This window comes from Cervus elaphus, chromosome 7, assembly GCF_910594005.1.
Source record: "Cervus elaphus chromosome 7, mCerEla1.1, whole genome shotgun sequence".
Classification (NCBI taxonomy): Eukaryota; Metazoa; Chordata; class Mammalia; order Artiodactyla; family Cervidae; genus Cervus; species Cervus elaphus.
This window is the reverse complement of record NC_057821.1, coordinates 17,023,426-17,047,983: the sequence shown is the minus strand read 5'-3', so window position 1 is coordinate 17,047,983 and position 24,558 is coordinate 17,023,426. Positions and strand designations below refer to the sequence as shown.

At 45.6% G+C, this 24,558-nt stretch overlaps 1 protein-coding gene across 15 annotated transcripts in view; it reads left to right on the top strand.

Moving 5' to 3' along the window:
• Positions 1-23,171, top strand: part of TRERF1 (transcriptional regulating factor 1) — a 206,674-nt gene extending 183,503 nt beyond the window's left edge. For 12 of the 15 annotated variants that reach the window (XM_043907470.1, XM_043907464.1, XM_043907471.1 and 9 more), the window contains 5 exons: positions 4,227-4,315; positions 6,174-6,287; positions 13,373-13,573; positions 16,148-16,395; positions 19,532-23,171. In XM_043907470.1, the coding sequence (XP_043763405.1) occupies positions 4,227-4,315; positions 6,174-6,287; positions 13,373-13,573; positions 16,148-16,395; positions 19,532-19,856 (977 nt within the window). In that variant the 3' untranslated portion in view covers positions 19,857-23,171. The remainder of the gene's footprint in view (positions 1-4,226; positions 4,316-6,173; positions 6,288-13,372; positions 13,574-16,147; positions 16,396-19,531) is intronic. The other 3 variants (XM_043907477.1, XM_043907474.1, XM_043907472.1) reach the window with 1 other exon arrangement.
• Positions 23,172-24,558: the final 1,387 nt, after the last annotated feature.

Sequence of the window (24,558 nt, the reverse complement as noted above, 5' to 3'; positions counted from 1 at the left end):
TGTGCACGTGCCAAGCGGCCTGGAGTAACACTGTGAGTGTACACACGCAACAGGGAACACTGGCAGGGACCAGTGGGCTTCACGAGTGCCACTAACATGGACGTCAGCATGGACAGCATGTTTTCCACCGCGGCAAACTTATTTGGAATCTTCTGTCCAAGTGGCCAGATCTGAGACGTTCACTGTGCCCCTCCTTAGGACCAGATGCTGTTAGGCACTGCATGACTGTCACGATCCCCAAATCACAAGAGAGGAAACTGAGGCTCAAAGAAGTAAATTTACAGGAGTTAAGTGGCAGAACCAGGTTCACAGCATACTGTCTCCTGATTAAAGTTGCCCCTTTTTAATCACAGCACAGTGACCTCATTATTTGGGATGAGCACATTCAGATGTTATGTCTATACACAAGGCTTTGGCCTGAGAATTCCACCCAAGAGACCTGGAGTAGAGTCTTGGCCCCATGGGTGATCCGTGATCAGGGTGCGGTAAAGAACCTGCTACTGTGAGTGTGAGAATGGATGGGCTTGTCTGGCCCCGCCTCTGTCTCTCAGTTCATGGACACCCCTGTCGGACAGACACGCACACACAGCACAGTCATGTGTGCTAAACCATGGACCCTAGGGCTGAGTAGAGCCATCTCTCACCGTCTGAGCACATGCTTCCCGCCCTGGCCATCAGGGTTCGGGCCAGCACAGAGAGGAAAGCTAGAGGGTGCAGCCCACTTCAATCAGACACTGGTGGTATGGAGTGCACACCCCAGGATCAGGAAGACTGGAGACCCCATCACAGAGCAGCAGCCCTAAAAGCCAACAGAGAAGGGCTTCCTTGCTGGCTCAGTGGTGAAGATGCAGGAGACATGAGTTCGATCCCTGGTCCGGGAAGATTACACATGGTGAGGAGTAGCTAAGCACATGCACCTCAACTCCTGAGCCTGTGCTCTGGAGCCTGCAAGCCACAAGTACTGAAGACTGCTAGCCCTAGAGGCTGTACTCCGCAATGAGAAGCCCACACACCGCAACTAGAAAGTAGCCTCTGCTCATTGCAACTAGAGAAATTTTTTTTAAAAAACTCAAACCACCAGAGAATGGATGGGGAGCAGACCTCCTTCCCCTATGAAGCTTGAGGATCCCCCATAACAGATGGTCCAGGAAGTGACTTCTCTTTGTGGGGTTACAACTGGCAAGCCATCTGGGAACATGAAGGGACATCTTACAAGTAGACAGACCTGGGGACTTCACACTGTGGTTTGGGCAGTAATCCAGTGATGAGCTTGGTGTGGGGTGGGAGCAAGTGTACCCACCGTTGAGGCTGGGTGCTGACCTGAGAAGGCCACATGGCCCTTGAGTGTCTCATGAGGGTTTAAAGCTGCACTTTGACTAGGGAAACATAGGGTCCTGCTGAGGGTGGAAAGGATTCTTCCTCATCTCATTGGGAGGGGTATCATCAGCAAAATGTCCCCTAACCAACATCCTTGGTGGCCCAGTTGTTAAGAATCCGCCTGCCAATACAGGGGACATGGGTTTGATCCCTGGTCCAGGAAGATTCCACTTGCCTCGGGGCAACTAAGCCTGTGCACAGCTACTGAGCCTGCAAGCCCTAGAGCCCGCATTCCACAACAAGAAGAAGCTACTGTAATGAGAAGCCTATACACCGAAACTAGAGAAAGTCTATGCGCAGCAACAGACTCAGCACAGCAAAAAAAAAAAAGTGTTCCCTAACTTCCTAACTGAGATGCAACCTGGAGCTGCACAGACTGGACCTGCATCAGGGCAGAACAAAACTATCCTTATACGCCTGTGGGAGGACTCGACTGGTGTGACGTCCCTGTCTTGTTTCATTTACACCATTGCCTCTCTGATCTCTCTTTACTGTTCTGATGGATACCTAAAAGGGACCATGACTCTGTGGTCGTTCAATTGTTGCTCCATTCTTTCTGTTTCACTCTTTCTGTCTCTGCCTCTGGACAAGGGGAGCAGATGGGAGCCAGGAGCCCAAGTTCTTGAATGTTGGAAGAATTTTGAGGAATGGTGATGAAAATACCCCAGAGCCTGAAATCCCACCGACCTCCTCTGCTCACATCCACTCTAGCAGAATTTCACCAGAGCCCTGGCCCTACTTCTCCTCTCTGTCACGATGGTTTGCACAACCAGAGATGTCCTGGTCTCTAGAACCAGTGGGAGATGCTTCCTTCTGCTGAGGATTAATCAGAAAGCTGCTTTTTCTTTCAGAGAAATTTGCAAACCACAGGAGTCAGGTGGTGATTTTTAGAGACCTGGACCAGCTCCGATGTGGAGAGCGTATTCTATACTGGAGCCAGAGCTCTTGGCTTAAGGACCCCTCAGGGGGTCCCACGGAGAAGGTGTTTATTTCAGAAATCTGAGCTGACATCACCGATGTCATCTATGATGACATCATCATCATATTTTCTCAGGGATCCTAGGATCTTCACCTCCTGCTTGCCTGCCAGGCATGGTTTCATCTAATCAACTGATTCAGACCAAATCTTTTGAGGGAAGAAGCAGTTCAGGTTTTCCGTACTTCAGCCCCTCAGTGAACCATAGCAAAATGGAAATCTGGGCTTGTCCTAGTTGGAAGGAAAAATACTATGGTTTGGAGATTACAGCTTTGAAAGTAGAAGCCTGTCAAAGGCCCAGGCATATACCATCGAAAGAATCAGAGATATGGGGAATTCAAAAAATTAGAATGAGGCCGAGTTTTCTGCTAACCAGCCACAGAAATTGAGCCTTCTCTGCAACCCACAGAAATAGGACTTGGCTTGGAAACAGACCAGGACCATTCTCTGTGATTATCTGCATATCCTACTTTGACATGAATGTCAAGCTCAGCCATGAGGCAGGTGCGCCAGCCTGACACATCTGGGCCTCTTCCTCATTGGTCTGCAGGTTTGTCAGGAACCAGTCCCTCTTACCTCCCAGCCTCATCTGCCTTCCCTCTGCTGGAACCCTGTAGCTGAGCCATACCAGATTACTGCTTATTCCTTGAACACCTCCATTTCCTCATCTGTAAAATGGGTAGGAGTAATATCAATCTTAAAGGGCTGTCTGTAGAAGCAAATGACTAGTGTCTTTCAGGATCTTAGAACCTGGCATATAGTAAGCATTTATAAGTATTAGCTTTTTTTCCCCGCTAGTGTCTTGCATGTGTGTGTGCTCAGTTGCTTAGCTGTGTTCCTGTTCTTTGCGACCCTGTACTGTAGCCCACCAGGCTTCTCTGACCGTGGAATTTTCCAGGCAAGAATACTGGAGTGGGTTGACATTTCCTACTCCGGGAGGTCCTCTCCACCCAGCGATCTAAATATCTAATAAATATCTGCCGAATAAGTGAATGAAATCTATCCTCTCACTACTTGGCTCTGAGCGTGCACTCGCCACTCCCTCTCCCCAGAATTCCCATCCATCTCCTCCTTTTTAAACATTTATTTATTTTATTTTTTATTTGGCTGCACCAAATCTTAGTTGTGGCATGTGGGATCTTTAGCTGTGGTATGCGGGATCTAGTTCCCCGACCAGAGATTGAACCCAGGCTCCCTGATTGTGGAGCGCAGAGCCGTAGCCACTGGGTGACCAGAGAAGTCCTTCCATCTCCTTGCCTGACTTGCTTCTGTGCCTTTTTAAACCCTACTCAGGTGTTTTCTCTTCCTGGAAGCCTTCCCAGCTTCTCTGAGTCTGGTGTTCCTCCTTTGTGCCCCACTGGCACCCAACCCCTGCCCTCATCCTTGCAGTCATCCCCTTGAATGCACTGCCTCCTGATTTTCTCCCCACTAGACTGTTGAGTCCAGCACGCACAAGGAGCACTTACTACATGAATGCTTGCCCTCCCTAATTATATTAAAACTAGCTAAAATCTGCCGAGTGCTCACGATTTTCCAGTTACTAAGAGACAGTTTTAGGGAGTTACCTTCTTTAACCTTCACAAAAGTCCTCTAAGAGGTGGAGACACTCAGAATTATTCCCATTCATAGGTAAAGAAACCAAGTCTTAGGTTCAGTAACTTGCCAAGGTCAGAGCCATGGCTAAGATTTGAACCCAGGTGGCAGGGTTGTTAACCATTACACTGCACTGGCTTTTTGTTCAGAAAGAAGTGTAGAGCGGGTATTTACATGTCACACACTGAACAGTTGTAGTTTGTAACTTCACTAAGTGAACCAGCAACTACAAGTGGGAAGAACTGGGTTGTTTTTTTATGAAGTTTGTGTTTTGTTGTAGGTTCGGACAAGTGGACCTCCCTAGAAAGAAAACTGTTTAATAAAGCACTAGCCACTTACAGCAAAGACTTTATTTTTGTACAGAAGATGGTAAGCATGCTTTTTCCCACTGCTCTCTTGAAACCAAATTTGGGAAGTTGCGCACCTAAAGATACATATAGAATTATTTTATTGATGGTTTAAGACTGTCACCAAAACAATGTCTTCCCTCTTTTGTTGGTAAAGGATGGTATTTGTTATGGATGGCGGGGCCCAGGTGTTGAGGAGGTGGGGGGAGGAGGGCATAGATTATTTGGATGTGGCAGTGGTGGGGAGGGGTATTTTTATCTTAATAAAGATATGTGATTTATAATTTCTATCAGAATAAAATAAGCTTGGGGCTGCTGGTTCAGTTTACATAATTTATTTCATGTGTGTTTGACAGATCTATCATGTTTCTGACAGAATATGGTGGGAGGAGGGGGGATCCAGTGAAGCGAGAATATGAGCCCTGCCCCTAGCTGGTAGCAGAGTTTCTGCTGTGGGTCCCCTGATCATAAGGACAGTAATAATAGCAATAAAATGTTACATATACAGCATCTGGCAGCAAAAGAGAGTTCTGTCACCAAGATGAAATAGCATTTTGCCCAGCATATAATAAATGTAATAGGCCTTAATTGGCTGAGAGGTGGTTTAGGCTAGAAGTTACAATGATTCAGAGTGTTTTAGCCAACCAATGAATGGTGGAACCATACTGAGTTATTAAGGTCACGAAAATGCTCAGGTCCAAATAGAACAGGGTCTCAGAGGACAACTACCGCTGGCTCTGGGCTGGGCCTCAGTGTTGTCCTGGGTTCCTGTCTCCTGTCCTTAACCCTGGGCCTTGAGTGAGTGAGAATCGGAAATAGGTGGAGTTTTTCTCCGACTTGCCTCCATCTTCAGATCTGAATTCGCACCCACCTTACTCTGTCTTGGAGGCCACTGCACTCTGCTGCCCTGTGTTCCAGCAGCTCCCATCTGTCCTAAATCACCCCCTCCTGTCCTAGGTTTTATTGTTTCTTAAAGGTCCCACACCTTTTTGAGTGATGACGGATTCACATGACATGCTCACCAGGCAATTCAGGATTTTAAACCAGAATTCTCTGGGACACTATCTTCCCTCCCTGGGCGACTCTAATGTAGAAATTCACTATATCAGGTCTGTGTGAAGGGGACAACTTTGAGGAGACCAGATATCTGGAAGGTGCCCTTTTCACTCTTTACTGTGTGGGTGGACAGCCAGTCTGCCTCCAGAAAACTCACATTATTGAACCCCACTTTGAGCTTAGAGAACTGTGAACTAAACAAAGGAGTTTTTTTCTCTTTAAAACACATTTACCTTTGCCCCTTTGGGGGAGAGCAGGACAAGACTTGTTTTCTGTGAACACTAAGCTCTTGTCATCATAACTTTTGCCTTATATTCCTGTTCGATTACTAAGGAACATTTTTCATAAATAGATTTTGAAGGTCAGCAACTTGGAGAGCCAGACTCATTCAAGCATTTGAAAAAGCATGCTGCCCTGGTGGGTTAAAAAAGGGAGGGAGCTTGCTATGGATGGTTGTGAAAAAAAATCTCCAAGCCCTCTTGTGAAAAAGTCAAGATGCAGAACAGTACATATAGTGTACTGCCTTGTGTGAGGCAAAATGGTGGGGAGGAATATATCTTTGTGTTGTTGGTATACATGTAGAGAAATTCTGGAACATCCCCCAAGATGTGAACAAGAGAGGCTAGCTGAATTGCATGGGTGGGGAGGGAACGGATGAATGGATGACTGGAGAACAGGTCTAGGGAGGAGATTTTCCACCATGTACATGTTTTTATTTAACTGCGTAAACTTCCTACCTATTCCAAACTTAAAATTGCATGAAAACTGGCTGCCTTGCACCCTGCCCACTGCTAGAGCTGATCTTGAGATGGTTTTCCCGACAGGTGAAGTCCAAGACGGTGGCTCAGTGTGTAGAGTACTATTACACGTGGAAAAAAATCATGAGGTTGGGGAGGAAACACCGGACACGGCTCTCAGAAATCATCGACGACTGTGTGGTGAGTGAAGGCGCCCGGGTGCTGCTTCAGGGGCCCCACCCCACCCCACGCCCAGGCTCATGAGTGGCTGGTGTTTGGCTTGGCTTTGCTGCCAGGCAGCTGCGGTGAGTGGGTGATGGGCCAGTTCCCAGTCAGGATTCAGGCCTTGACTTCCTGGGATAACTAGGCAAGGGAAGGGCAGCTTCCAGTTTGACCTGCAGCCCAGTGATCGGTGAAGGAGGTGAGGGCTGGCTTGCTTTCTGGCAGGTAGGTGCCAGGGGAGTTAAACTGTGGTGGGTCCCAGGCTTGGCGTGTGTGGTTTTTAAGAGGCACCCTGGTGTCCTGGCATAGGCCTTCCTGATCCTTCCACAATAGTTCTCCTCACAGAGAACTAACATGCCTTAGAACAGGGGTCCCCAACCTCCGGAATCTTAGTGCCTGGTGATCTGAGGTGGAGTTGATGTAATGATAGTAGAAATAAAGTGCACAATAAATGTAATGTGCTAAAATCATCCCCAAACCATCCCCCTACCCCACCCCCAGTCTGTGGAAAAACTTCCATGAAACTGGTCCCCGGTGCCAGAAAGGTTGGGGATTTTACACAGCTTCTATGAAGCATGCGCAAGGAGCAGCTTTGACCTCTAGATGGCGCCAGGAACCCTCTGTCATTGGCGAGCTGATTAGCAGTGCGTGGATTATTCTGGTCCTCACATCACCATTTATCCTTGATATATTTCCTTCATTAGCAGACAAATCCAAACTTGTCTGAAGATTAAGATGAAGAACCTACTAAAGGCATCACAAGACTGAAATTTTCTCCAAACCCCTTATTTGTGGCTTTGGAAATGGCTACTGCTTTTGTCCTTGTGGTTAACTCTCTTCTCTGCATCCATAGCCAAGGAAAATCTTGCATGTTGTGGAAAACACATACGTGTATGTAGAAATTACGTCTTACAACAGATTACTAAACTCCAGTCTGCAGCCATTAGCGAAATGGTTTCAAATTCGTAAATATCATGAATTTTACAATTATACTTTTATTCCTAATTGTATCCATGCACAAATGTTCTTAGCACATATGCAGGTTAATTTCTTTCACAGACACTTACACATAGCACTTCATACGTTCCAGGCATTGTACTAGGAGGGACTTGACACGTAATGATTCATTTACTTCTCGTACCAATTCTGTGAGGTAGGAAACTGAGGCACAGAGCCTAGGTAACTTAGCCATGGGCAAAGGCTGGTGAGTGTGTTGTCTGGGACTAACTCCCCTGTGTAAGACTCAGGAGCAAGCAAATGCTAATCCTCTTACAGAAGGGTAAAAACATGCATGCATGTGTGTGTGCTCAGCCATGTTGAGCTCTTTGCGACCCCCTGACTGTAGCCTGTCAGGCTCCTCTGTCCATGGAAATCTCCAGGCAAGAATACTAGAGTGAGTTGCCATTTCCTACTCTAGGGGTTCTTCCCATTCCAGGGATCAAATTCATATCTCTTGCGTCTCCTGCACTGGCAGGTGGATTCTTTACCATTGCGCCTTCTGGAAAGTAAAAACACCTGGAGTCATTAGGGTTTTGAAGCCTGAGTTCCTAAGAATTTGATCCTGGCTACAAAATATAAACACATATTTAAAGTTATATGTGGACCCAAATATAAAAAAAAAAAATAATTAGACATCTGTAGAATAGAATGGTATTGCCATTCATTTGATGAGAGATGGCAGTATTCTTGTGATCAGGACTGTTGTTTGACTGGCTTAAGTAGTGATGCCTTATATCTGAATAGCCTTTTTCTCATCTGTGGCTAATGTTTTTAAAAAAGCAGTGTGATCTCTTCTGGTTCAGTCCGCTAAAAGAAACTGAGTCCTCGCTGTGTCTGTAGTGCTGTGGGTGAGCCAGGGCTGCTGGCTGGCCTCGGCCCCTGCCCCAGGGCATATGTTACCGTTTGGAAGACGTGGCATACCCGAAGAGAAAGCTTACTGTGAACTTCAAGTCTTTAAAAACACTGGGAGGTGAGAACCAGAAAGTATTAGATATGACCTTCAGGAACTCTCTCTTACCCAGCTCTTCCAGTCGTCAGGCAGCAGGTTGAGGCCCAGAGAGGAGAAGGGGCTTGCCCACGGTCACACAGAGCATTGCTTTCTGAGGGGGTAGACAGTAGATGAGGAAGCACAAAGAGTCCCAGCCTGGGAGACCTAAGACCTGGCCCCTAAGCTTACTGACCTGTAAAATGGGGCCGATGGTTTAGATGATCTGGACGGTCCCTTCCAGTTCTGGAATGTTCAGAGTCATGTTTTGGAGGAGAGCAAAATCAGAAGCTATGGTTTCCTAAGGCAGACCTTTGGCTTGGGTGTTACCAAGTGCCCAGGACTGTGCCTGGCATAATATCGGCACTCAGTAAATGTTTGTTGAGTGAATGAGTGAAAATGTTTCCCAGCTAGGAGTCACTCTGGGTCATGGCAGCAATCCCTCCATGAGCTCCCCAGGAGGAGATGGGGTGAACCAGGGGGTTCTGAGCAGAGGAGGGCTGCTGAAGACGGTGTCACTACCGGAGGCAGAGGTGCCATCTGGGGCCAGCAGGCCTTTGCGGGTGGATGGAAAAGCCTGAGCCAGCGTGTAGCCTCAGACCCAGGAGGAAGGGTTAAGATGGCACTCCAGGCACCCCACCTTCTTGGGATTATTTGCCAGGGGCTGGCATTAAGCTGGGTCAGGTGTGCCGGACCTGTGAGCTTCGAGAGAAGAAAAAGCCATGTGCAGAGATGACTCAGCGCCTGTTTGGGTTTCATCTGCGCTGGGTCTTTGTTGCTGCACTCAGGCTTTCTCTGGTTGCGGCAAGCGGGCCTACTCTCTAGTTGTGATGCCCAGGCTTCTCATTGCAGTGGCTTCTCTTGTTGCAGAACATGGGCCCTAGAGCGTGTGGTCTCAGTAGTTACGGCACATAGACTTAGTTGCTCTGCAGCCTGTGGAATCATCCCAGATCAGGGCTCGAACCCGTGTACCCTGCATTGGCAGGCAGATTCTTAGCCACTGGACCACCAGGGAAGTCCCACAGTCCACCTTCTGAGGACCAGTTGCCAAGTGGAGATGAAAACTAGGAACAGGCAAGGACAGAGAGGGTGTAGGAGGCACCGTCCCGGGAAGGGGCCCTGCTCTTGGTCCTGAGGGTCTACCTGGGTAGCTCTCCTGACCGTGTGTGCTCACTAATTTATTAAAGGGACAGGTGACTATTCCCCCTGGATGGAACACAGTCCGCAGCTCAGGGACTTTTCCGGGGAGAAGGGTGATGAAAGAGGATGGGGAGTGACTGCTCTTGAGGGGCCAGGAGGTCAGCATAGCACATCGCTCACCTCGCAGGTGACTTGACTTCTGGCCTTCCTCTCCCACCCTTTTGGGCAGAAGAGGGGGCCAAGGTGTGCTCTGCTGAGGAGGTGGGAGGGAAGTGCTGACCACACCGTCCTGTCTCCTGCCCAGGCTCCTGCCCCCACTCAGGATAAATCCGTGGGTCTGACTAGGAGCAAAATTCAGCGCAATTCAAGAAACCAGCTGAGAAATATAACTGACTTCGGAAGACAGCAGTCAGGGCACCAAGAGGACAGCTTCCCCAGGTCCTTGGCCTGAGTTACCTGCAGCAGGGTCTGCTGACAAGGGGCCTGGGAAACATCCCTCTTCCCTTTGACACAGAAAAGCAGCTGGTTCTAATGGTTTTGAGAGGTTTAAAAGCTCTATGTTTGAGCTGAAAATCTAAGCCATGCCCAGATGGACAGATGTGCGTCTATGGACATGTGCAGGCAGGCAAGGAGTGGAGGCTGAGGTTTTACAATCAGACGGTGCAGGATTTAAATCTCAATTCAGCTTCTTTACCAGCTGTGTGCTCTTGGGAAAATCGGTTCTCTGCCAAATTTCTTATTTGTTTAAAAAACAAAAACTTGTAGGGGATTCCCTGGTTGTCCAGTGGTTAAGACTCCATGCTTTCACTGCCAGAATGCTGAGGGCCCAGGTTCAGTCCCTGGTCAGAGAACTAAGATCCTGCAAGCTGCATGTCATTGCCAAAAAAAAAAAAAATAAACAAGAAGAAAAAAAAATATGCAGAGATTTTGTGAGAACTAGCAGTGTGTGTGTCTGTGTGTCTGTGTGTAGTCCCTGATCCAAAGCAGGCCTTCAGTGTGTTGTCATCACCAACATCTTTCATTGGTGACTGTAACACTCAAATGTGTGTCATTGAAGAAATTTGGATTGTTGAGCATCTGTGTTTTAACTTGTAAATTTCTCATAATACAAATGCCATTTGCAGGCCTGAGAAATAAAAATCTCCTCCTCCTCAACAAATTCTTACTTGGACTGTCAAAGTTTTTGAGCACCTTGTGTAATATGTAACCGTCTGGCGGCCCTGTATTTGCCTACCTTTCTACCAGGTTTGGAATATTACCAAGTGTTTCCTTTTCACAATACATCACAAAATGGCCAACTTGTTGATACAGAGTCCTGCATGTTAGGGTTTCGTCCCCTGTCTTTGCATCTATTAGTCACCTTAATGAGCCCTTTGGCTTGATGATAAATCATTTTGTGAACATGCATAGATTGTCATTTGAATTAAAAGCTGTCTGCATTCCTGAGACATATATAATCACAGGACAGTATAATTTAATCTGTAATTTAATGGCTCCCTGGAACTTTTTTTCTAAGAGCTTTTAAGCCCAAACAATGGCATGGTGAGAAAATTGTAATTATAACAACTGCCATGAAATAAATGCCATTGTCATTGAAAGTTACTGTGTAATTTACTTTAAATGGTGAGCTGTAGGCCCTGGTCTGCTTAATAAGCTGATACTTGACACCAGAAAGTTCCAGTTCTGTAAAGGAACGGAGTGAACCCGAGGGGTTTGACATAACATGGTTTTACCTGAAATTCTTTGAGATTGGAAGGTGGTGGATTCATACTAGACTAAGGCCATTTAAGTGAAATCAACCTGTCTGTTCTAAACTAGTAAGAGATTATAAGTTTATATCATAAATCACTCTGTAAAATAAATTAAGCCTATATCTGTATTTATTGAAGTCTTTCAGCAAATGTAATCATTACTGAGTAATCCTAATTAACCCACTGGAAACTGGCATAATTTCTTAAGTATACCCTATTAATACATGGTCTCAAATAGGCATATATACCATATTGTGAGTGAGTGAGTATTAGTTGCTCAGTCGTGTCCAACTTTTTGCAACCCCATGGACTGTAGCCTGCCAGGCTCCTCTGTCCATGGAATTCTCCAGGCAAGAATACTGGAGTCGGTAGCCATTCTCTTCAGGGGATCTTCCCGACTCAGGGATTGAACCAGGGTCTCTCACCCTGCAGGCAGATTCTTTACCATCTGAGCCACCAGGGAAGCCCCATATACCATATTAAATAAGGCTAAAACTGAATGAGTGAAGAGTGTGCTAAATGCCCATATTACTGGGATTGTCTTTCACTCCCATCTCCAATCCAAACTGGAAAAACAAAGCTGGTGGTTTCTGGATCCCAGGAGTTCTGGCTTCCGGGTTCTAAGACTCATAGGCTCAACCAGCATTGCATCGCTGTCCAGGGTTAACCAAACTGGAGCCCCCATGCTTCAAGCAGTGCGTGTGCAGAGAGCCCAGCAGAGACCAGTGACCCATCAGGGTGGGAGGCAGCTGGCCACCCCCATCTTGTTTCCTCATTTGTTAAACAGGTGGACTGTTTACAGTCTATCCAGTGACATAGCAAATGTGAAAACACTTCATACACCATGAAGTGCTGTAAAACAGAAGCTGAAATGAGGTTGCTGGAACAGAGTTCCCATCCTTGGTCCTCAGTCCTTCTAGGCCCTAGGAGCAAGCCCTCCTCAGCCCGCCTCCTCATGCGGATGGAGATTGCAAAATAGGGCACTCAGTTCAATAAAAGGGCCACCTAGATTCCTGCTCTCCCTCCCAGCCCACCCAGTACCTCCTCCAGGCTGCTCCTTTAAATGTCTTGTTAACTTAAAGGATGGTCAGGATCTTCTACCTAATTCATCTGTTGCTACTTTGAAGTAGACAGAAGGGACACAGTTGCAGAGAGGATAATTATTCATAGAAATATTTTTCTTGTTCTTTTTTATAGAGTGCCTCTGAAAGGCATTTCTTCAAGAGCCTATGACCAGAAACAAACAAACAAAAAAAAATGATAAGTAAAAGGAAATATCCAGTCCCCTTACATTTCTGCCCCTTTTCAGAGTCATTGTGGTTCACTCTTTGATCCTATATTCTGACAAGAACAGAGCAGGAGCACATCAGAATGCTGTGGGTCATGTGCCTGCTGAAGGTCAAATCAATATCTTGGGCATCTTGCAAGGAAGTGTGATAGAAAGCCTTTAAAAACAAATCATGGGGGGAGGGGACATATGTATACCTATGGCTGATTCATGTTGATGTATGGCAGAAACCAACACAATAGTGAAAAGCATTTATCCTTCCATTAAAAACAAAATAATTAAAATAACAAACAAACATGGGGACTTCCCTTGTGATCCAATGGCTAAGACTCCATGCTCCCAATGCAGGGGCCCAGGTTTGATCCATGGTCGGGGATCAAGCCTGCAAGTAGAGAACTCTCGAGCCACAATGAAGACCCAGTGCAGCCAAAATAAGTAGAAGTTTAAAAAATATAATGATATGGCTTTGGTCTCTGCCCAACGGAGTTCCACAGTGTCATTTCTGCTTGAAAATCCTTCTCACTCCCCTGGGAAGGCAGAGCAGCTACAAGTGGGGCAGCCTGCCTGGGTTTTGGTCGATGTCATGTTCTGCTGGTCTCCAACAAGGGGGAGAAACTCTACGTAGAAAAATCTCTCCTGTCTGCCTTAGCATATTTTTTTAATAAGTGATGAGGGGACCCAGAGTGGGCCTTGGGACTTGGTTGCTCTCAGAATTCCAGGTGTCCGGTGGCCAACCTTGTCCCTCCTGAGAGGCCTCTGCCAGCCACTCTCTCATGCACAAAGATGCTGCCACAGCCCCAGCATCCTGGCCCCTCTCCTTCCCTGGCCCCTGGGTTCTGTTCATCACTAACAATGTCATTTGGGGGGTTCCCCCCTTTCTCTTGTGTTCCCTTAACACCAGACAAGTGAAGAAGATGAAGAGGTAGAGGAGGAGGAGGATCCGGAAGAAGACAGGAAATCCACAAGAGAAGAGGAGAGTGAATTGCCCAAGTCTCCGGAGCCGCCGCCGGGCCCGGTCCTGGCTCCCGCAGAGGGGCCACCGCTGCAGGCCCTGGGCCAGCCCTCGGGCTCCTTCATCTGTGAAATGCCCAACTGCGGGGCGGTAAGTGTCTCTGCGTCCTCCAAGGAGCTGGGACCGGTGAGAGCCGTGCGTATAGTTGGCTTAAAGAGATGATGCATTTTACAAAGGAGGGTGCTCTTCCAGCAGTGAAAGCTGGGCAGAGAGAAGTCCACGTGGCCATACTTTGCTTTCTTTCGTCCATTTACTTGTTTGGCCCACAGATATTTCTGGAGTCAAGCAGAGTCAAACACTGTGCCACATGCTCAGAGGATACAAGTCCTTTCCTGGCCTCAGGAAGCAGTTGATTCCGGCTCTGCAGTGGCCTTGGCCACCAGAACTCACACTGCCCGTTTCTTGGTGCCTCCCCACTCCTCTGAGCTATCACACCAGGCTTGCCCTGGAAACATGCATTCAAATGCCATTGGAGAGCCCCCAGAGAAGGAGTCTCCTTTTATGGCATAATTACAAAGATCTGGCTGAAGTTTATCTTCGTACTCTTTGAGGGAAGCAAAAAAAAGATTTACTAAGCAAATTAATCATGTAAACAGGCTGAAAGCATGTCTGTTTAATTACTTAACCTAGTACTTTTTATTAATAAGTATGTTAGAAGCATCATCTTGCTAAAATAAAACCAATTCACCATTTGATCATTTGTAGTGCTAAAGCCTTACAGAATCTGTACTGGCTGATATAAGGCTCACTGTGTATTTTAAAGAATAGATTTTTTAAATTGTTAACTTTGGACTCTCAATCCTCCACTGGTCTCCTGTGAAGTGAAAGTCACTCAATTGTGTCCGACTCGTGTGACCCCCATAGCTCTGTCCATGAAATTTTCCAGGCAAGAATACTGAAGTGGGTTGCCATTTCCTACTCCAGGCCACTGGTCTCCTACTCATCTGAGTTGTTGAGCTTTTCACAAATCAGGTTTCTTAAAGCTGTACACAACTGTACAGGCAAGTTCTAGAGGTATTGTGCAAAAAAATTAGAATATTGTTCCTTTCATATGAAGCCCTGTTTCCCCCAAGTTAATGCTTATCTCCGCTTGTGTGTTACATAGGATAACACTCTTTTCCAGAGTGTATTGAATGCTGTTTATTGAGTCTGTCACTTAGATGAAGATAGCAGCAGTCTTTCAAATATTTTAGACTCTAAAGCTGAAATTCACTTGATTCACATCTAAGAAAAAAATGAAGAAGTAAAAAAAAATGATATATACATCTTGCATTACCTTTGAAGAGAACATAAACTGCTAGCTTGTTTCTGTCTTTGATGTTTAAAGACCTATATGCTTCACTCCATCATTACCATACTGTATAGAACACTTCTGTTCAAAAAGTGACTTTAAATGACGGTATTTTTGGTGAATTTGTTTAGAAATTGGTTGCTTCCTCTGTTCACAGTTTGGGTCTACAGTAAATTCTTCCTGTGAGGGGAATCATCTTTTACTTTACCCAATCAAAAATGCTCAGCAGGATGAATGTTTTTTTCGTGACTTCAAAAAAACAACAGGGAAAAAAAAAGTGTGTTGGTTTTATTCATTACCTAACCATGGAAGTTTTGGTTGCTAAATCAACCAAAGATTTTTTTCCCTGCAAGACTATAAATAGAACTCATGAACTTAACACAGCAACCGTCTGTGGCTGGGTGGTTCAGTGAGTACTTGCATTAGCTAGTGCATTTAGTGATCTGGAAGTCAGGGCTCTAGGAATTCAGGGGGTGGATCACTTCCCTTTACAGCAGTGAATCTCACTGGAGAATGATCTTGTTACCCATGAACATTTGGCAATGTCCAGAGGGAGACTTTTTTGTCACATCTGTGGAGGTGCTCCTAACATCTGGTGGGTGGAGGCCCGGGATGCTGCTAAACACCCCATAATGCACAGGACAGCCCCACAACAAACAGTCATCCAGCCCAAAATGTCAGCAATACTGAGGTTGGGAAACCATGCTCTACGGCAAGCTTCAAAAGACTGGGTCATTCCCCTTTTTATCATCCTGCAGTGAAATCTGGGGGTCTGAAATGTGGCTTCAGCACTGCGCTACTAACTGGGGCTTAGATGTAACATAGAACAGAGCAGAGCAGCTAATCAGTGTTTTCAGAGCTGTGTCTCTTAGGGTTCTAGGGATTCCTAGGGGAGATAGACAGAGCTGAGCAAATAGACCCAGTTCTGGGATGCTGTCTCTTTCAGCCAGAGCACCTCTGCTTTTAGCTTTGAGCTTTTGAATAAGATTTTTTAAGTAAACAAAAAAAAGGAAAGAGGAAGGAAAAATAAAGGGAAAAAAGTGGAAGGAAGTTTCTGGCTGAAAAAAATGTTGGAAAGCTGATCCAAACCCCCTCATTCTACAGATGGAAAAAATAAGGCGTTCAGAGGGGAGATGGCCCAATGACCTCCATGAGTGTTGGAGGCTCTGGGTTGAGCCCCCAGTTTTTGGTCATAACAATGATTTGTTGTTGTTGTTGGCACAGCATTTGTGTTTGTGGTATTTGATCTCTGCTTTCGGTGGCATTTGCCCAGAGTTTGTTTATGTAAAACCCCTGTGCCTTGTCATTAGACTCTGTTTCAAGTATCCCATGTTCTACCGATGAGTAACTAATAACCCTAATTTCCTTTTCAGGACTGTAGATGTCATGTCACTCCCTTTCTTCCCCAGGTGTTCAGCTCCCGGCAGGCACTGAACGGCCATGCCCGCATCCATGGTGGCACCAACCAGGTGACCAAAGCTCGGGGCGCTGTTCCCTCTGGGAAGCAGAAGGCTGGCAGTGGCCAGAGCGGGTACTGCTCTGTGAAGAGCTCACCCGCCCACAGCACCACCAGCGGCGAGACAGACCCCACCACCATCTTCCCCTGCAAAGAGTGCGGCAAGTAGGTAGACTTGGGCCAGGGACTGGATCTAAGTGTGTGATGAATAAGGCCCCTGTGGGGTCTGGGCCAGGGTGGTCTGAGATGCCTCCAGGTAGAAAAAGAACCCAGACTCTCCAGCTTTTCCTCGTACCATCCTCTGGGTTGGCATGGTACCTCGTGGCAGGTGGACCTTGTCTCTGACTCAGAATATGGTCATTCTGATGTCCTAAACCCTAATGAGGATGGACATCATCAGAGAGCAGATCTCTAGTGACAGAACTTCACTCTTTTCCAGAAATGACGGATAGGACTGATTCCCTCCTCTTCCCTTCACACCCAAACCATATTCGCCAGTACTGCTCTCTTTGCATCCCTGCCCAGTGATTTGAGAATGGCTCTAAAACATCTAGTCAGGAACTCGCTGTAGCAGAAATGGCTTTTCTAACACCACTGATGATTCCTGCACCCAGGGCAGATATCACTAACCAATTGCTACACTCTTTGGTACCATATTAAGATAAGACTCCAATGCTTTTCAATCCATTAAATCCTCATGCTTCAAGCAGGCACAACCAGTTGATCAGACTTGACCCACGAGAGAAAACCTATTTGTCAGAGAAAAGGGAGAAACTGACGGTGGGTAGTAACAACAGCTAACGTTTACTGAGAACTTGATTTTGTTACATACTTTATGTGCCTGAGCTCTTTTAATCGCAACACAAAAACTCCATGTGATGCAGATATTATTTTATGCTTGTTTTACAAATAAGAACTGAACATTAAGTAAATTGATGTGCCTCAGGTCACGCCCCCAGAAAGAGCAGAACTGAGATTTGAAGCCATCAGTGTTCAGATACAGAGCCTGGGTGTCTGACCACTGTTCCTTCCCATTGGTTTGCTTTGTTTGCTTATTTATCACTGGTAAGACACACACAGTCCCCTCCCACAGCATCCGGTATAGAATTCCAGTTTATTTCTCAGTGAGTCTGTACTAAGAGGGGCTGTCACGAGTGACTTCCTTTAGGAGGCTTACCAAGTTGCTCTTCCTGTAACCTGCAATGCTGCAAACACGCAGGGTTACCTGGAGAGATGCCCACCAGGTAGCTGCCAAAACTCTACCAAGGGAACCTCGTTGGTTGTATGAGTGAGGCCACCCAGGACCTCTGTTTATAATGTTCATCCTCATGGAATATTTCAGGCATTTTGCTTCCATTTATCAGTTACTCAGTGCTTGCCTGGCACTGTTTTAAAGGATGTTTACATGTATTAATTTATTCCTTAGCCCAGTGAATTTATACTAGTAGCCTTAGGTCGGTGGCACCTGCCGAGGTGAGTTGGAACCAGCAGCTCTCTTCCTGCAGAGATAGGGAGACACACTTAAGATGGGCCCCCTCCTTGGGGCTCTCAGAGCCAGGACATGATGTCATCTTCATGTCACCAAGAAATAGGGAGCCCCTGGATTGACTATCGGGCTTATTTACTTGAAACAATGAAACCTCCTTAGTCTGACTTCCATCTACTTGCCCTGGGGTGGAAGAGAGAGGCAGGGAAGAGGGTCACACCGTCTGCTGAGGGGAACCAGCACCTTCTGCTCACTTCCCCCAGACAGGCAACAACTCCTTACTCCACTAGGTGGCAGCAAAGGACATTTTAACAACCAGAGCTGAGTATTTTCAGCTCTGTCTTTCAGTGACATTCACTGTTTTTCTTGTCCTGTTTTTATGTTGCTTGGGACCTTTTTCAAGCCTAACTCCAGTTAAGATTTTATGGAAAATAAAAATATTTTCTATGGTTTTCCACACTAAGAATAACATCAGGCAAATGTTTGCTGAATGCTTCTTTTAGCTGCTGAAATTATGTTCATCACATTAGGCAGTTTTCAATGTCATGTGGTGATTCATCAACTCTCTTCTAAGACACAGGTCTTACAAATCAGGGTGTTTTTTTCCTTTATGAGCCCAGGAATGGATATTTATGCTACCCACCGTCCCCTAAAACAGGCAGCCTCACCTCTGGACAAATGTTCTCTGAAAAAGGTCCAGAGAAAAATATTTCAGGCTTTGCAGGCCATTCTGTCTCTGTCACAGCTACTCAGCTCTGCCATTTTAGTGCAGAAGCAGCCATAGACGATACATAAACAGAGAGACATGGCTGTATTCCCGGAAAAGCTTATTTACAAAAGCAGGCAGCGTATGGAATTTGGCCCCCTGACAATAGTTGGCAGACCCCTCATCTCAGGATTTCTCAACCTCAGCACTGATATTTGGGGTCTGAAGATTCCTTGTTTGGGGTAGAGGACCTGCCCTCAGTATCGTAGAATGTTTAGTGACATCCCTGGCCTCTACCCCACTCAAAGCCAGAAGTACCACCACCACCCAATTGTGACCATCAGAAATATCTCCAGACGTTACTCCCCAGGAGGCAGACCCACCCTCAGCTGAGAACCACTGTTTCATTCGAAAGCAAACAGGAGCCAACTATGCTATATGATGGCCAAAATAAGAAGGGATCTTGGGTGAAGAGGACTGCTTGGTGCAGAAGTCAAGTACAGTGAAGACTGAGGTGGGGCTGTTGGATTGGCCCACACAATTACTAACAAGTGATCTCAAGCACTCGGGCTGAGTACAGGGGACGGTGCTCCACTTGGAGAGTGTGGAGGATAGAGGAGCAGTCCGTGTCTGCAGAGACCCTCTGGAATTTTGACGGGAAGAACAGGGATGGGAGGCCAGAGGCAGAGGAGGGGTTGTTTTATGGTGGGAACCAGTGGAGCTGGGCCGCATGATTTGGGAATTCTCAGTTGGTTGAGCGGGCTTACCTAGCGATGGAGATAGAGAGAGGGAGGAGAAGGAGGGAAAGGGGCATGGGCCCCAGGCCACAGGTAGACAGGACAGCTTTGAGAATCCATCCTCCACTGTCACAGGGAGAAAGCCCAACACACACAAATGTTTTCCCGTCCCCATCTTCTTCCCTTGGAGAGAAGAGAGGTGACAGGTCATCAGGGGAGGAGGCCTTGGGAGCTAAGGAGACCAGAACACTGTCATCACCACCCCAAACCAAGCATCAGACCGCACACCCACAGTTCCCTCTAGGACCCCTTGGATTTCCAAGAACTCCGATGCTCTAAATGTCTCATGCTTCTTTTTCCTCATTTTTATAGAGTCTTCTTCAAGATCAAAAGCCGAAACGCACACATGAAAACTCACAGACAGCAGGAGGAACAGCAGAGGCAGAAAGCGCAGAAGGCGGCGTTTGCGGCCGAGATGGCAGCCACAATTGAGAGGACTACGGGGCCGGTGGGGCCGCAGGGGCTGCTGCCCCTGGACCAGCTGAGTCTGATCAAACCCATCAAGGACGTGGACCTCCTCGATGACGACGTCGTCCAGCAGTTAGGAGGCGTCATGGCAGAGGCCGAGGTCGTGGACACCGGTCTCCTCCTGGATGATCAGGCTTCAGTTTTGCTTCAGGGTGACACGGAACTCTGAAGGTCCCGCGTGTCGCTTCAAGACAGCGAAAACCCACAGCCTCCAGCCTCTCATCAGGAAACTGGGACTGCCTGCTTGTTTTGTAATCATTTTAAACTACCTGTTTAAAAAGTGCTCGTTTTTTTTTTTTCCAGGTTTAGAAACAAATCGGTTTTTTCTTTTCCTTTTATTTAAAAACAATTGTTTTTATGGGAGGTTGGGGGGAATAAATAATTGGCACAATTCTACTTTAAGATGTGTTTCATCTGGGCTAGGCTACATTCCCACGAACTCATTCCTGGCTGGGAATGAATTTGACATTCATGTTCTTTTGCTTTTTAGATGCCAACCATCCTGGTTGCCTTTTATCCCAAAGCTTGCATGAGTGAGCGAGTGTTTGCGTGTGTGTGTGTGTGTGTGTGTGTGTGTGTGTAAAGCAGGCTGCTTTCTTTGTGCTGGGGTCTGGACCATCCTTCCCCACCAACAGTCATTTTTGTGTTGACCTCATTCCACAGTTTGCAGTGAACTTGGCATCTTTGCTGAGAGACCCTGCTAGGAAGTAGCTTTCCAGTGAGCAAAGTCAGCCTTGTGTTCCACAGCTTTCTTCCAGCATACACGTCATTTGAAGAGTTGACCAGATGTGAAAATAATTTTTCTCCCTGCCCTGCCCATCACTCAGCCTGGCTCTAAAAACTGAGTACTGTATTTCAGACTTTCAAACCACACCATTTCAGGCAGTGGTTTACTGAGAAGGTGGTTCATAGAGCAAGCCTGTCCTCTTCCCCGTGCCCTGGGGACTGGTTGACTCCAATTCACTGGTTGGCAGAGGCGTACTTCAGCCTGAGCTGACTGACTGCAAGTCCGTCCGGAGGAAAATAACCCCAACTATTAAGTTGCTAGGGTTGTTTTTAGGGAAGATAGTCAAGGAGCACAGATCAAAGTATCTAGAATGCCAAGAAGCCTTCTTTTGCCCAAAAACTAGCTCAGAAGAGCTTATTCCTTTTTGCCACACCGTTAATGGTCTGTGGGGTTCCAAAATTACTCTGTGCCACTTGGAAGTACCATGAAACCTGATTCACTGCGATTCTGTTGTCACGCATCTGTGCTGGACCGAAGTTTACTGTGACGCTAACTCTGAGGAAAAGGGTTTTCTAGCAAATCTGATGGCGAATACAAGGGAAATAGCATTAAAGGCCAACAAAAACGGTTTCAGATGCCCCTTCAGCTCCATTGTTTGCATTCAAACTGAATTTATTCATAAAGTCATTTACCAAAGCTCTTCTAGAATTCTCCAAGCGACATAACTCTGCTCTGCCTCCTGTCCCTGCCGGCAGGGCTGCTGTTTGTACTTGAAGGTATTAAACTTGTAATCCGTCAAAAATGGCTTTCAGCTCAGGCTTTTGAGCTGAGTCAGACTGCTCTGCGGCCTCCGTCAGGGCAAACGAGTGCGCGCCTTCAGACTGGAATGCGGTCCCAGCTCAGAGCTGACGCGTCTGGCTGGTGACTTCCGAGCAGGGGGCTTTCCCGCCTTCCCCCGCCCCAGGTAGGCTGATGCCCCAGCTCCTGCAGGCGTGGCAACCCTGCCAGGGCACTTCGTGACACAGTAACTAGCTTGACGTGAAAGAGGATGTCAGTGGAAGGATGAGGATAGGAAAAAAGCATCCTTTACGTCGTTTGCAGAAGCGTTTAGCGGGCAGTCACGACCCACAGTGGCCCCACGCGGGCAGTGTCCTCTGAATCTCAGGAAAGCCGTGGACAGAAGATCGATACAACGGTTCCTTTCATGCCATCATTTCTGTTCTCAGAAAAAAAGAGGTCTTGAAAGTTTCCTTTTTCTTTTCTTTTTTTTAAGGGAAATAATGTGTCATTTGTCGCCATTTCTGACAAGTTATTCTATGTTTTGAGTTCAGGACTGCCTGGGCAGGGCATCAGCTTTGTGGCAGATCTATTTGAGAACCATACCAAGTGTAATACCGGCTGATCCCATCTGCCCCAGTGACTACTTCCCTCCACATGTGGGTATATGAGAGGGTTCTGGAAGGGTTCTGCTATTGGATCTCTGAAAGTTTATCTGGCAAAGGAGCAGACACCCAGGAAAAATGTTTATAAAGCAAATGTATGCATTCTGTTTGGAGATTTGCCCGGCTGTTCCAGTTTAAAACATTAAAATAAACTGAGTTGCCAAGGCAAAAATATAATGCACAATTCAGTTTTGACTTTCCACGCGGTATACCATAAGCATTTTTGACTTAAAATAACCAAAGAACTCCTCCTTGATGAGACAGTTCACTTTGCTGAATTAGTATTTTTCTTCACAGTATCAGCTTAGAGGATTGACTTCACAGTAAAATATTGCACTTATTTTTTTCCTGAAAATGATTCTGCCTGCATGTATGTGCTGTGTTCTAGTTCCCCACCCCCATCTCTCCTCACCCCGAAGAACTTTTCTTCCCGATGGTTTATGTCTTCAACAGGTTACTGTTTACTATCAGATAGTTTTTCATTAGTGAATTTAGACCTCTTTGAGAAAGCTTGTATATAAAAAGTTAAAAGATATATTTTATGGAAAAACCCATCTTATTTTCAAATATATTTAACTGCTGTTCTATTTTATTAGAGGAAGGTTGTAAATATTTTCTAGGAGTTCTATTGTAAAGAAAAGTATTTTTGAAAAAAATTAATGTAATAAAAACTAAAACATTTTTAAATGGTGGTTGTGATTGCTTCCTGTTCTGGCTTCGTTGTGTTCTCTTCACAGGAAATGTCTTGCATGCCTTGCCATGTTAGGATGTAATTTATTCCGGTTTGCACTATTTTCAGTTGACATCATAATATCTAATGTGCTTCACTGTATTTTCCCCTGGAATGCAGGTCCCTTGGTCCATATCAAAAGCAGTATGTATAGCATATTCATACTTTTTTCTTTTGTATCGTGTGTATTTTTAATAAGGATTTTATGTAACATTTTGGCAAAAAAAGAGGACAGTATTTTCTAGTGAATTTTATAATACATTTTGCTAAAAATGTTTCTTCCTAGGTCAGTTTTTGTTAAGGTGAACCAAAAGTCTTATTTTCCCAGGGGTTTAAAAAAAAAGTTTGAAGCTTGAAAGCAAAGTTATATTTAAACATCATATGTAACAAATAAAGATGTTTTATAGACTTGTCCTCAAAAGTTGCATTCCTTAAAAAACAAAAACAACTAGGGCATTCTAGGTTGGTTTCCCCCTGAGTGATGAGCATTTTTTTTTAACTGCCACAATACTATTTTTCAGAAAGCCAGGAGAATTTTACTTAAAAGTTTCCAGTCATTAGTCTTCTTAGAAATTTATTACAGTTCTTATAGATAGGCATTCATCAGAGATGTAACCAAATAGACACTGTCATATTTATTTGTGAAAACCTGATTCAATATTGCATCAGCTGCTCTGAAAATAAAATGTTATCTTTTTGAGTTTCATTTGGCTTAACATTCCTTCTTTTTAGCCGCTAAAGTGACTTCTCAATGCTAATTTACCATTAGTTGGTTTCTAGAGACCTGTTTAGAGGGGTATTATCAGGTTTAATGCTCATATAAGTGCCCCCACCCCCACTCTGGAGGCCAAGCTGAATATTTCTGCTTCTCCAGGCAGTGGATGAGGCACTTGAAGGGTTGAGGGTTTCTAACTCTCAGTAATCAATGCAGTTTCAGGGAGTTCAGTAATATACAAGGTGCCTCACAGGGAACTGCCAACAAAATCCAGCCCACCCTGATTTATAGGCATGGCTAATCTCGATTTCCAAATTCTGAATTTAATGCTCAACAGCAAAGTTCAGGAGAAATCTGAAATTCTGGATTTTATACAGAACTTGATTTAAGTGGGGCATAGCTGTCTGAGACCTTGATCTTCTACATGCTTGGGGGGTTTTATACTTTTAATTTGGGCAATTCTGGTCCTGTACCAAAGGAAACAGCTCTTCCTTTACAAACACTGTGCATTTAGCCAGTGTTGGAAATTTAAATTCTGCTTCCAGAGGCTCAGGTGTCCAATCTGAAGATTTTAATTTTTGCATTCATTACTCATCTACCAGGCACTATTCTACACTGTTATTACACATGGGGGAGTTAAGTGGATAAAGAGGACTGTGACATCATTCCTGCCTGCATGCCAAGGAATTTAATACTTAGAAAAAACATACAGGGTCCTGGGAACAGATCCAAGTCCACCAGTGGGAAGAGCAAAGCTCATGGTTTATTACTATTACTGAACCATCTCACCATCACCCACATATTCACAGCAATTTGCAATAGGTTCTCAGCAACTATTTGTTAAAGTGGTTATCTCTAATCTTCCAGGGAAGTTTATCTGCATGTGTGTATGCGTAAATAAAACCTCTTTTGAGTTTACCTAAAGTCAACTCTTAGTTCCACAGACCTCCAGTCTACCTCCCTTGGTCACAGCCAGCCAGCTGGGGACTGAGGCTGCGTTTTAATGTTGACATAAGCAAAACATAATTAGGAAGTCATGTTAAGAAACTGAACATTATTATTAATATTTATCTAATATTAATTAATACATTATCTTATTTAGATAATAGATTTTTGAGTCTCAGATATCCCTGTATAAAAGAGCCAAAGGACTGATTATTTCTTTATATGAGAGAGAACCTTTTGAAAAAAGCTATCCTCCAGCTATCCCTCAAGAGATGTGTTTAATGCTTCTGTTTGAGTGTAAAGGCCAAGCAG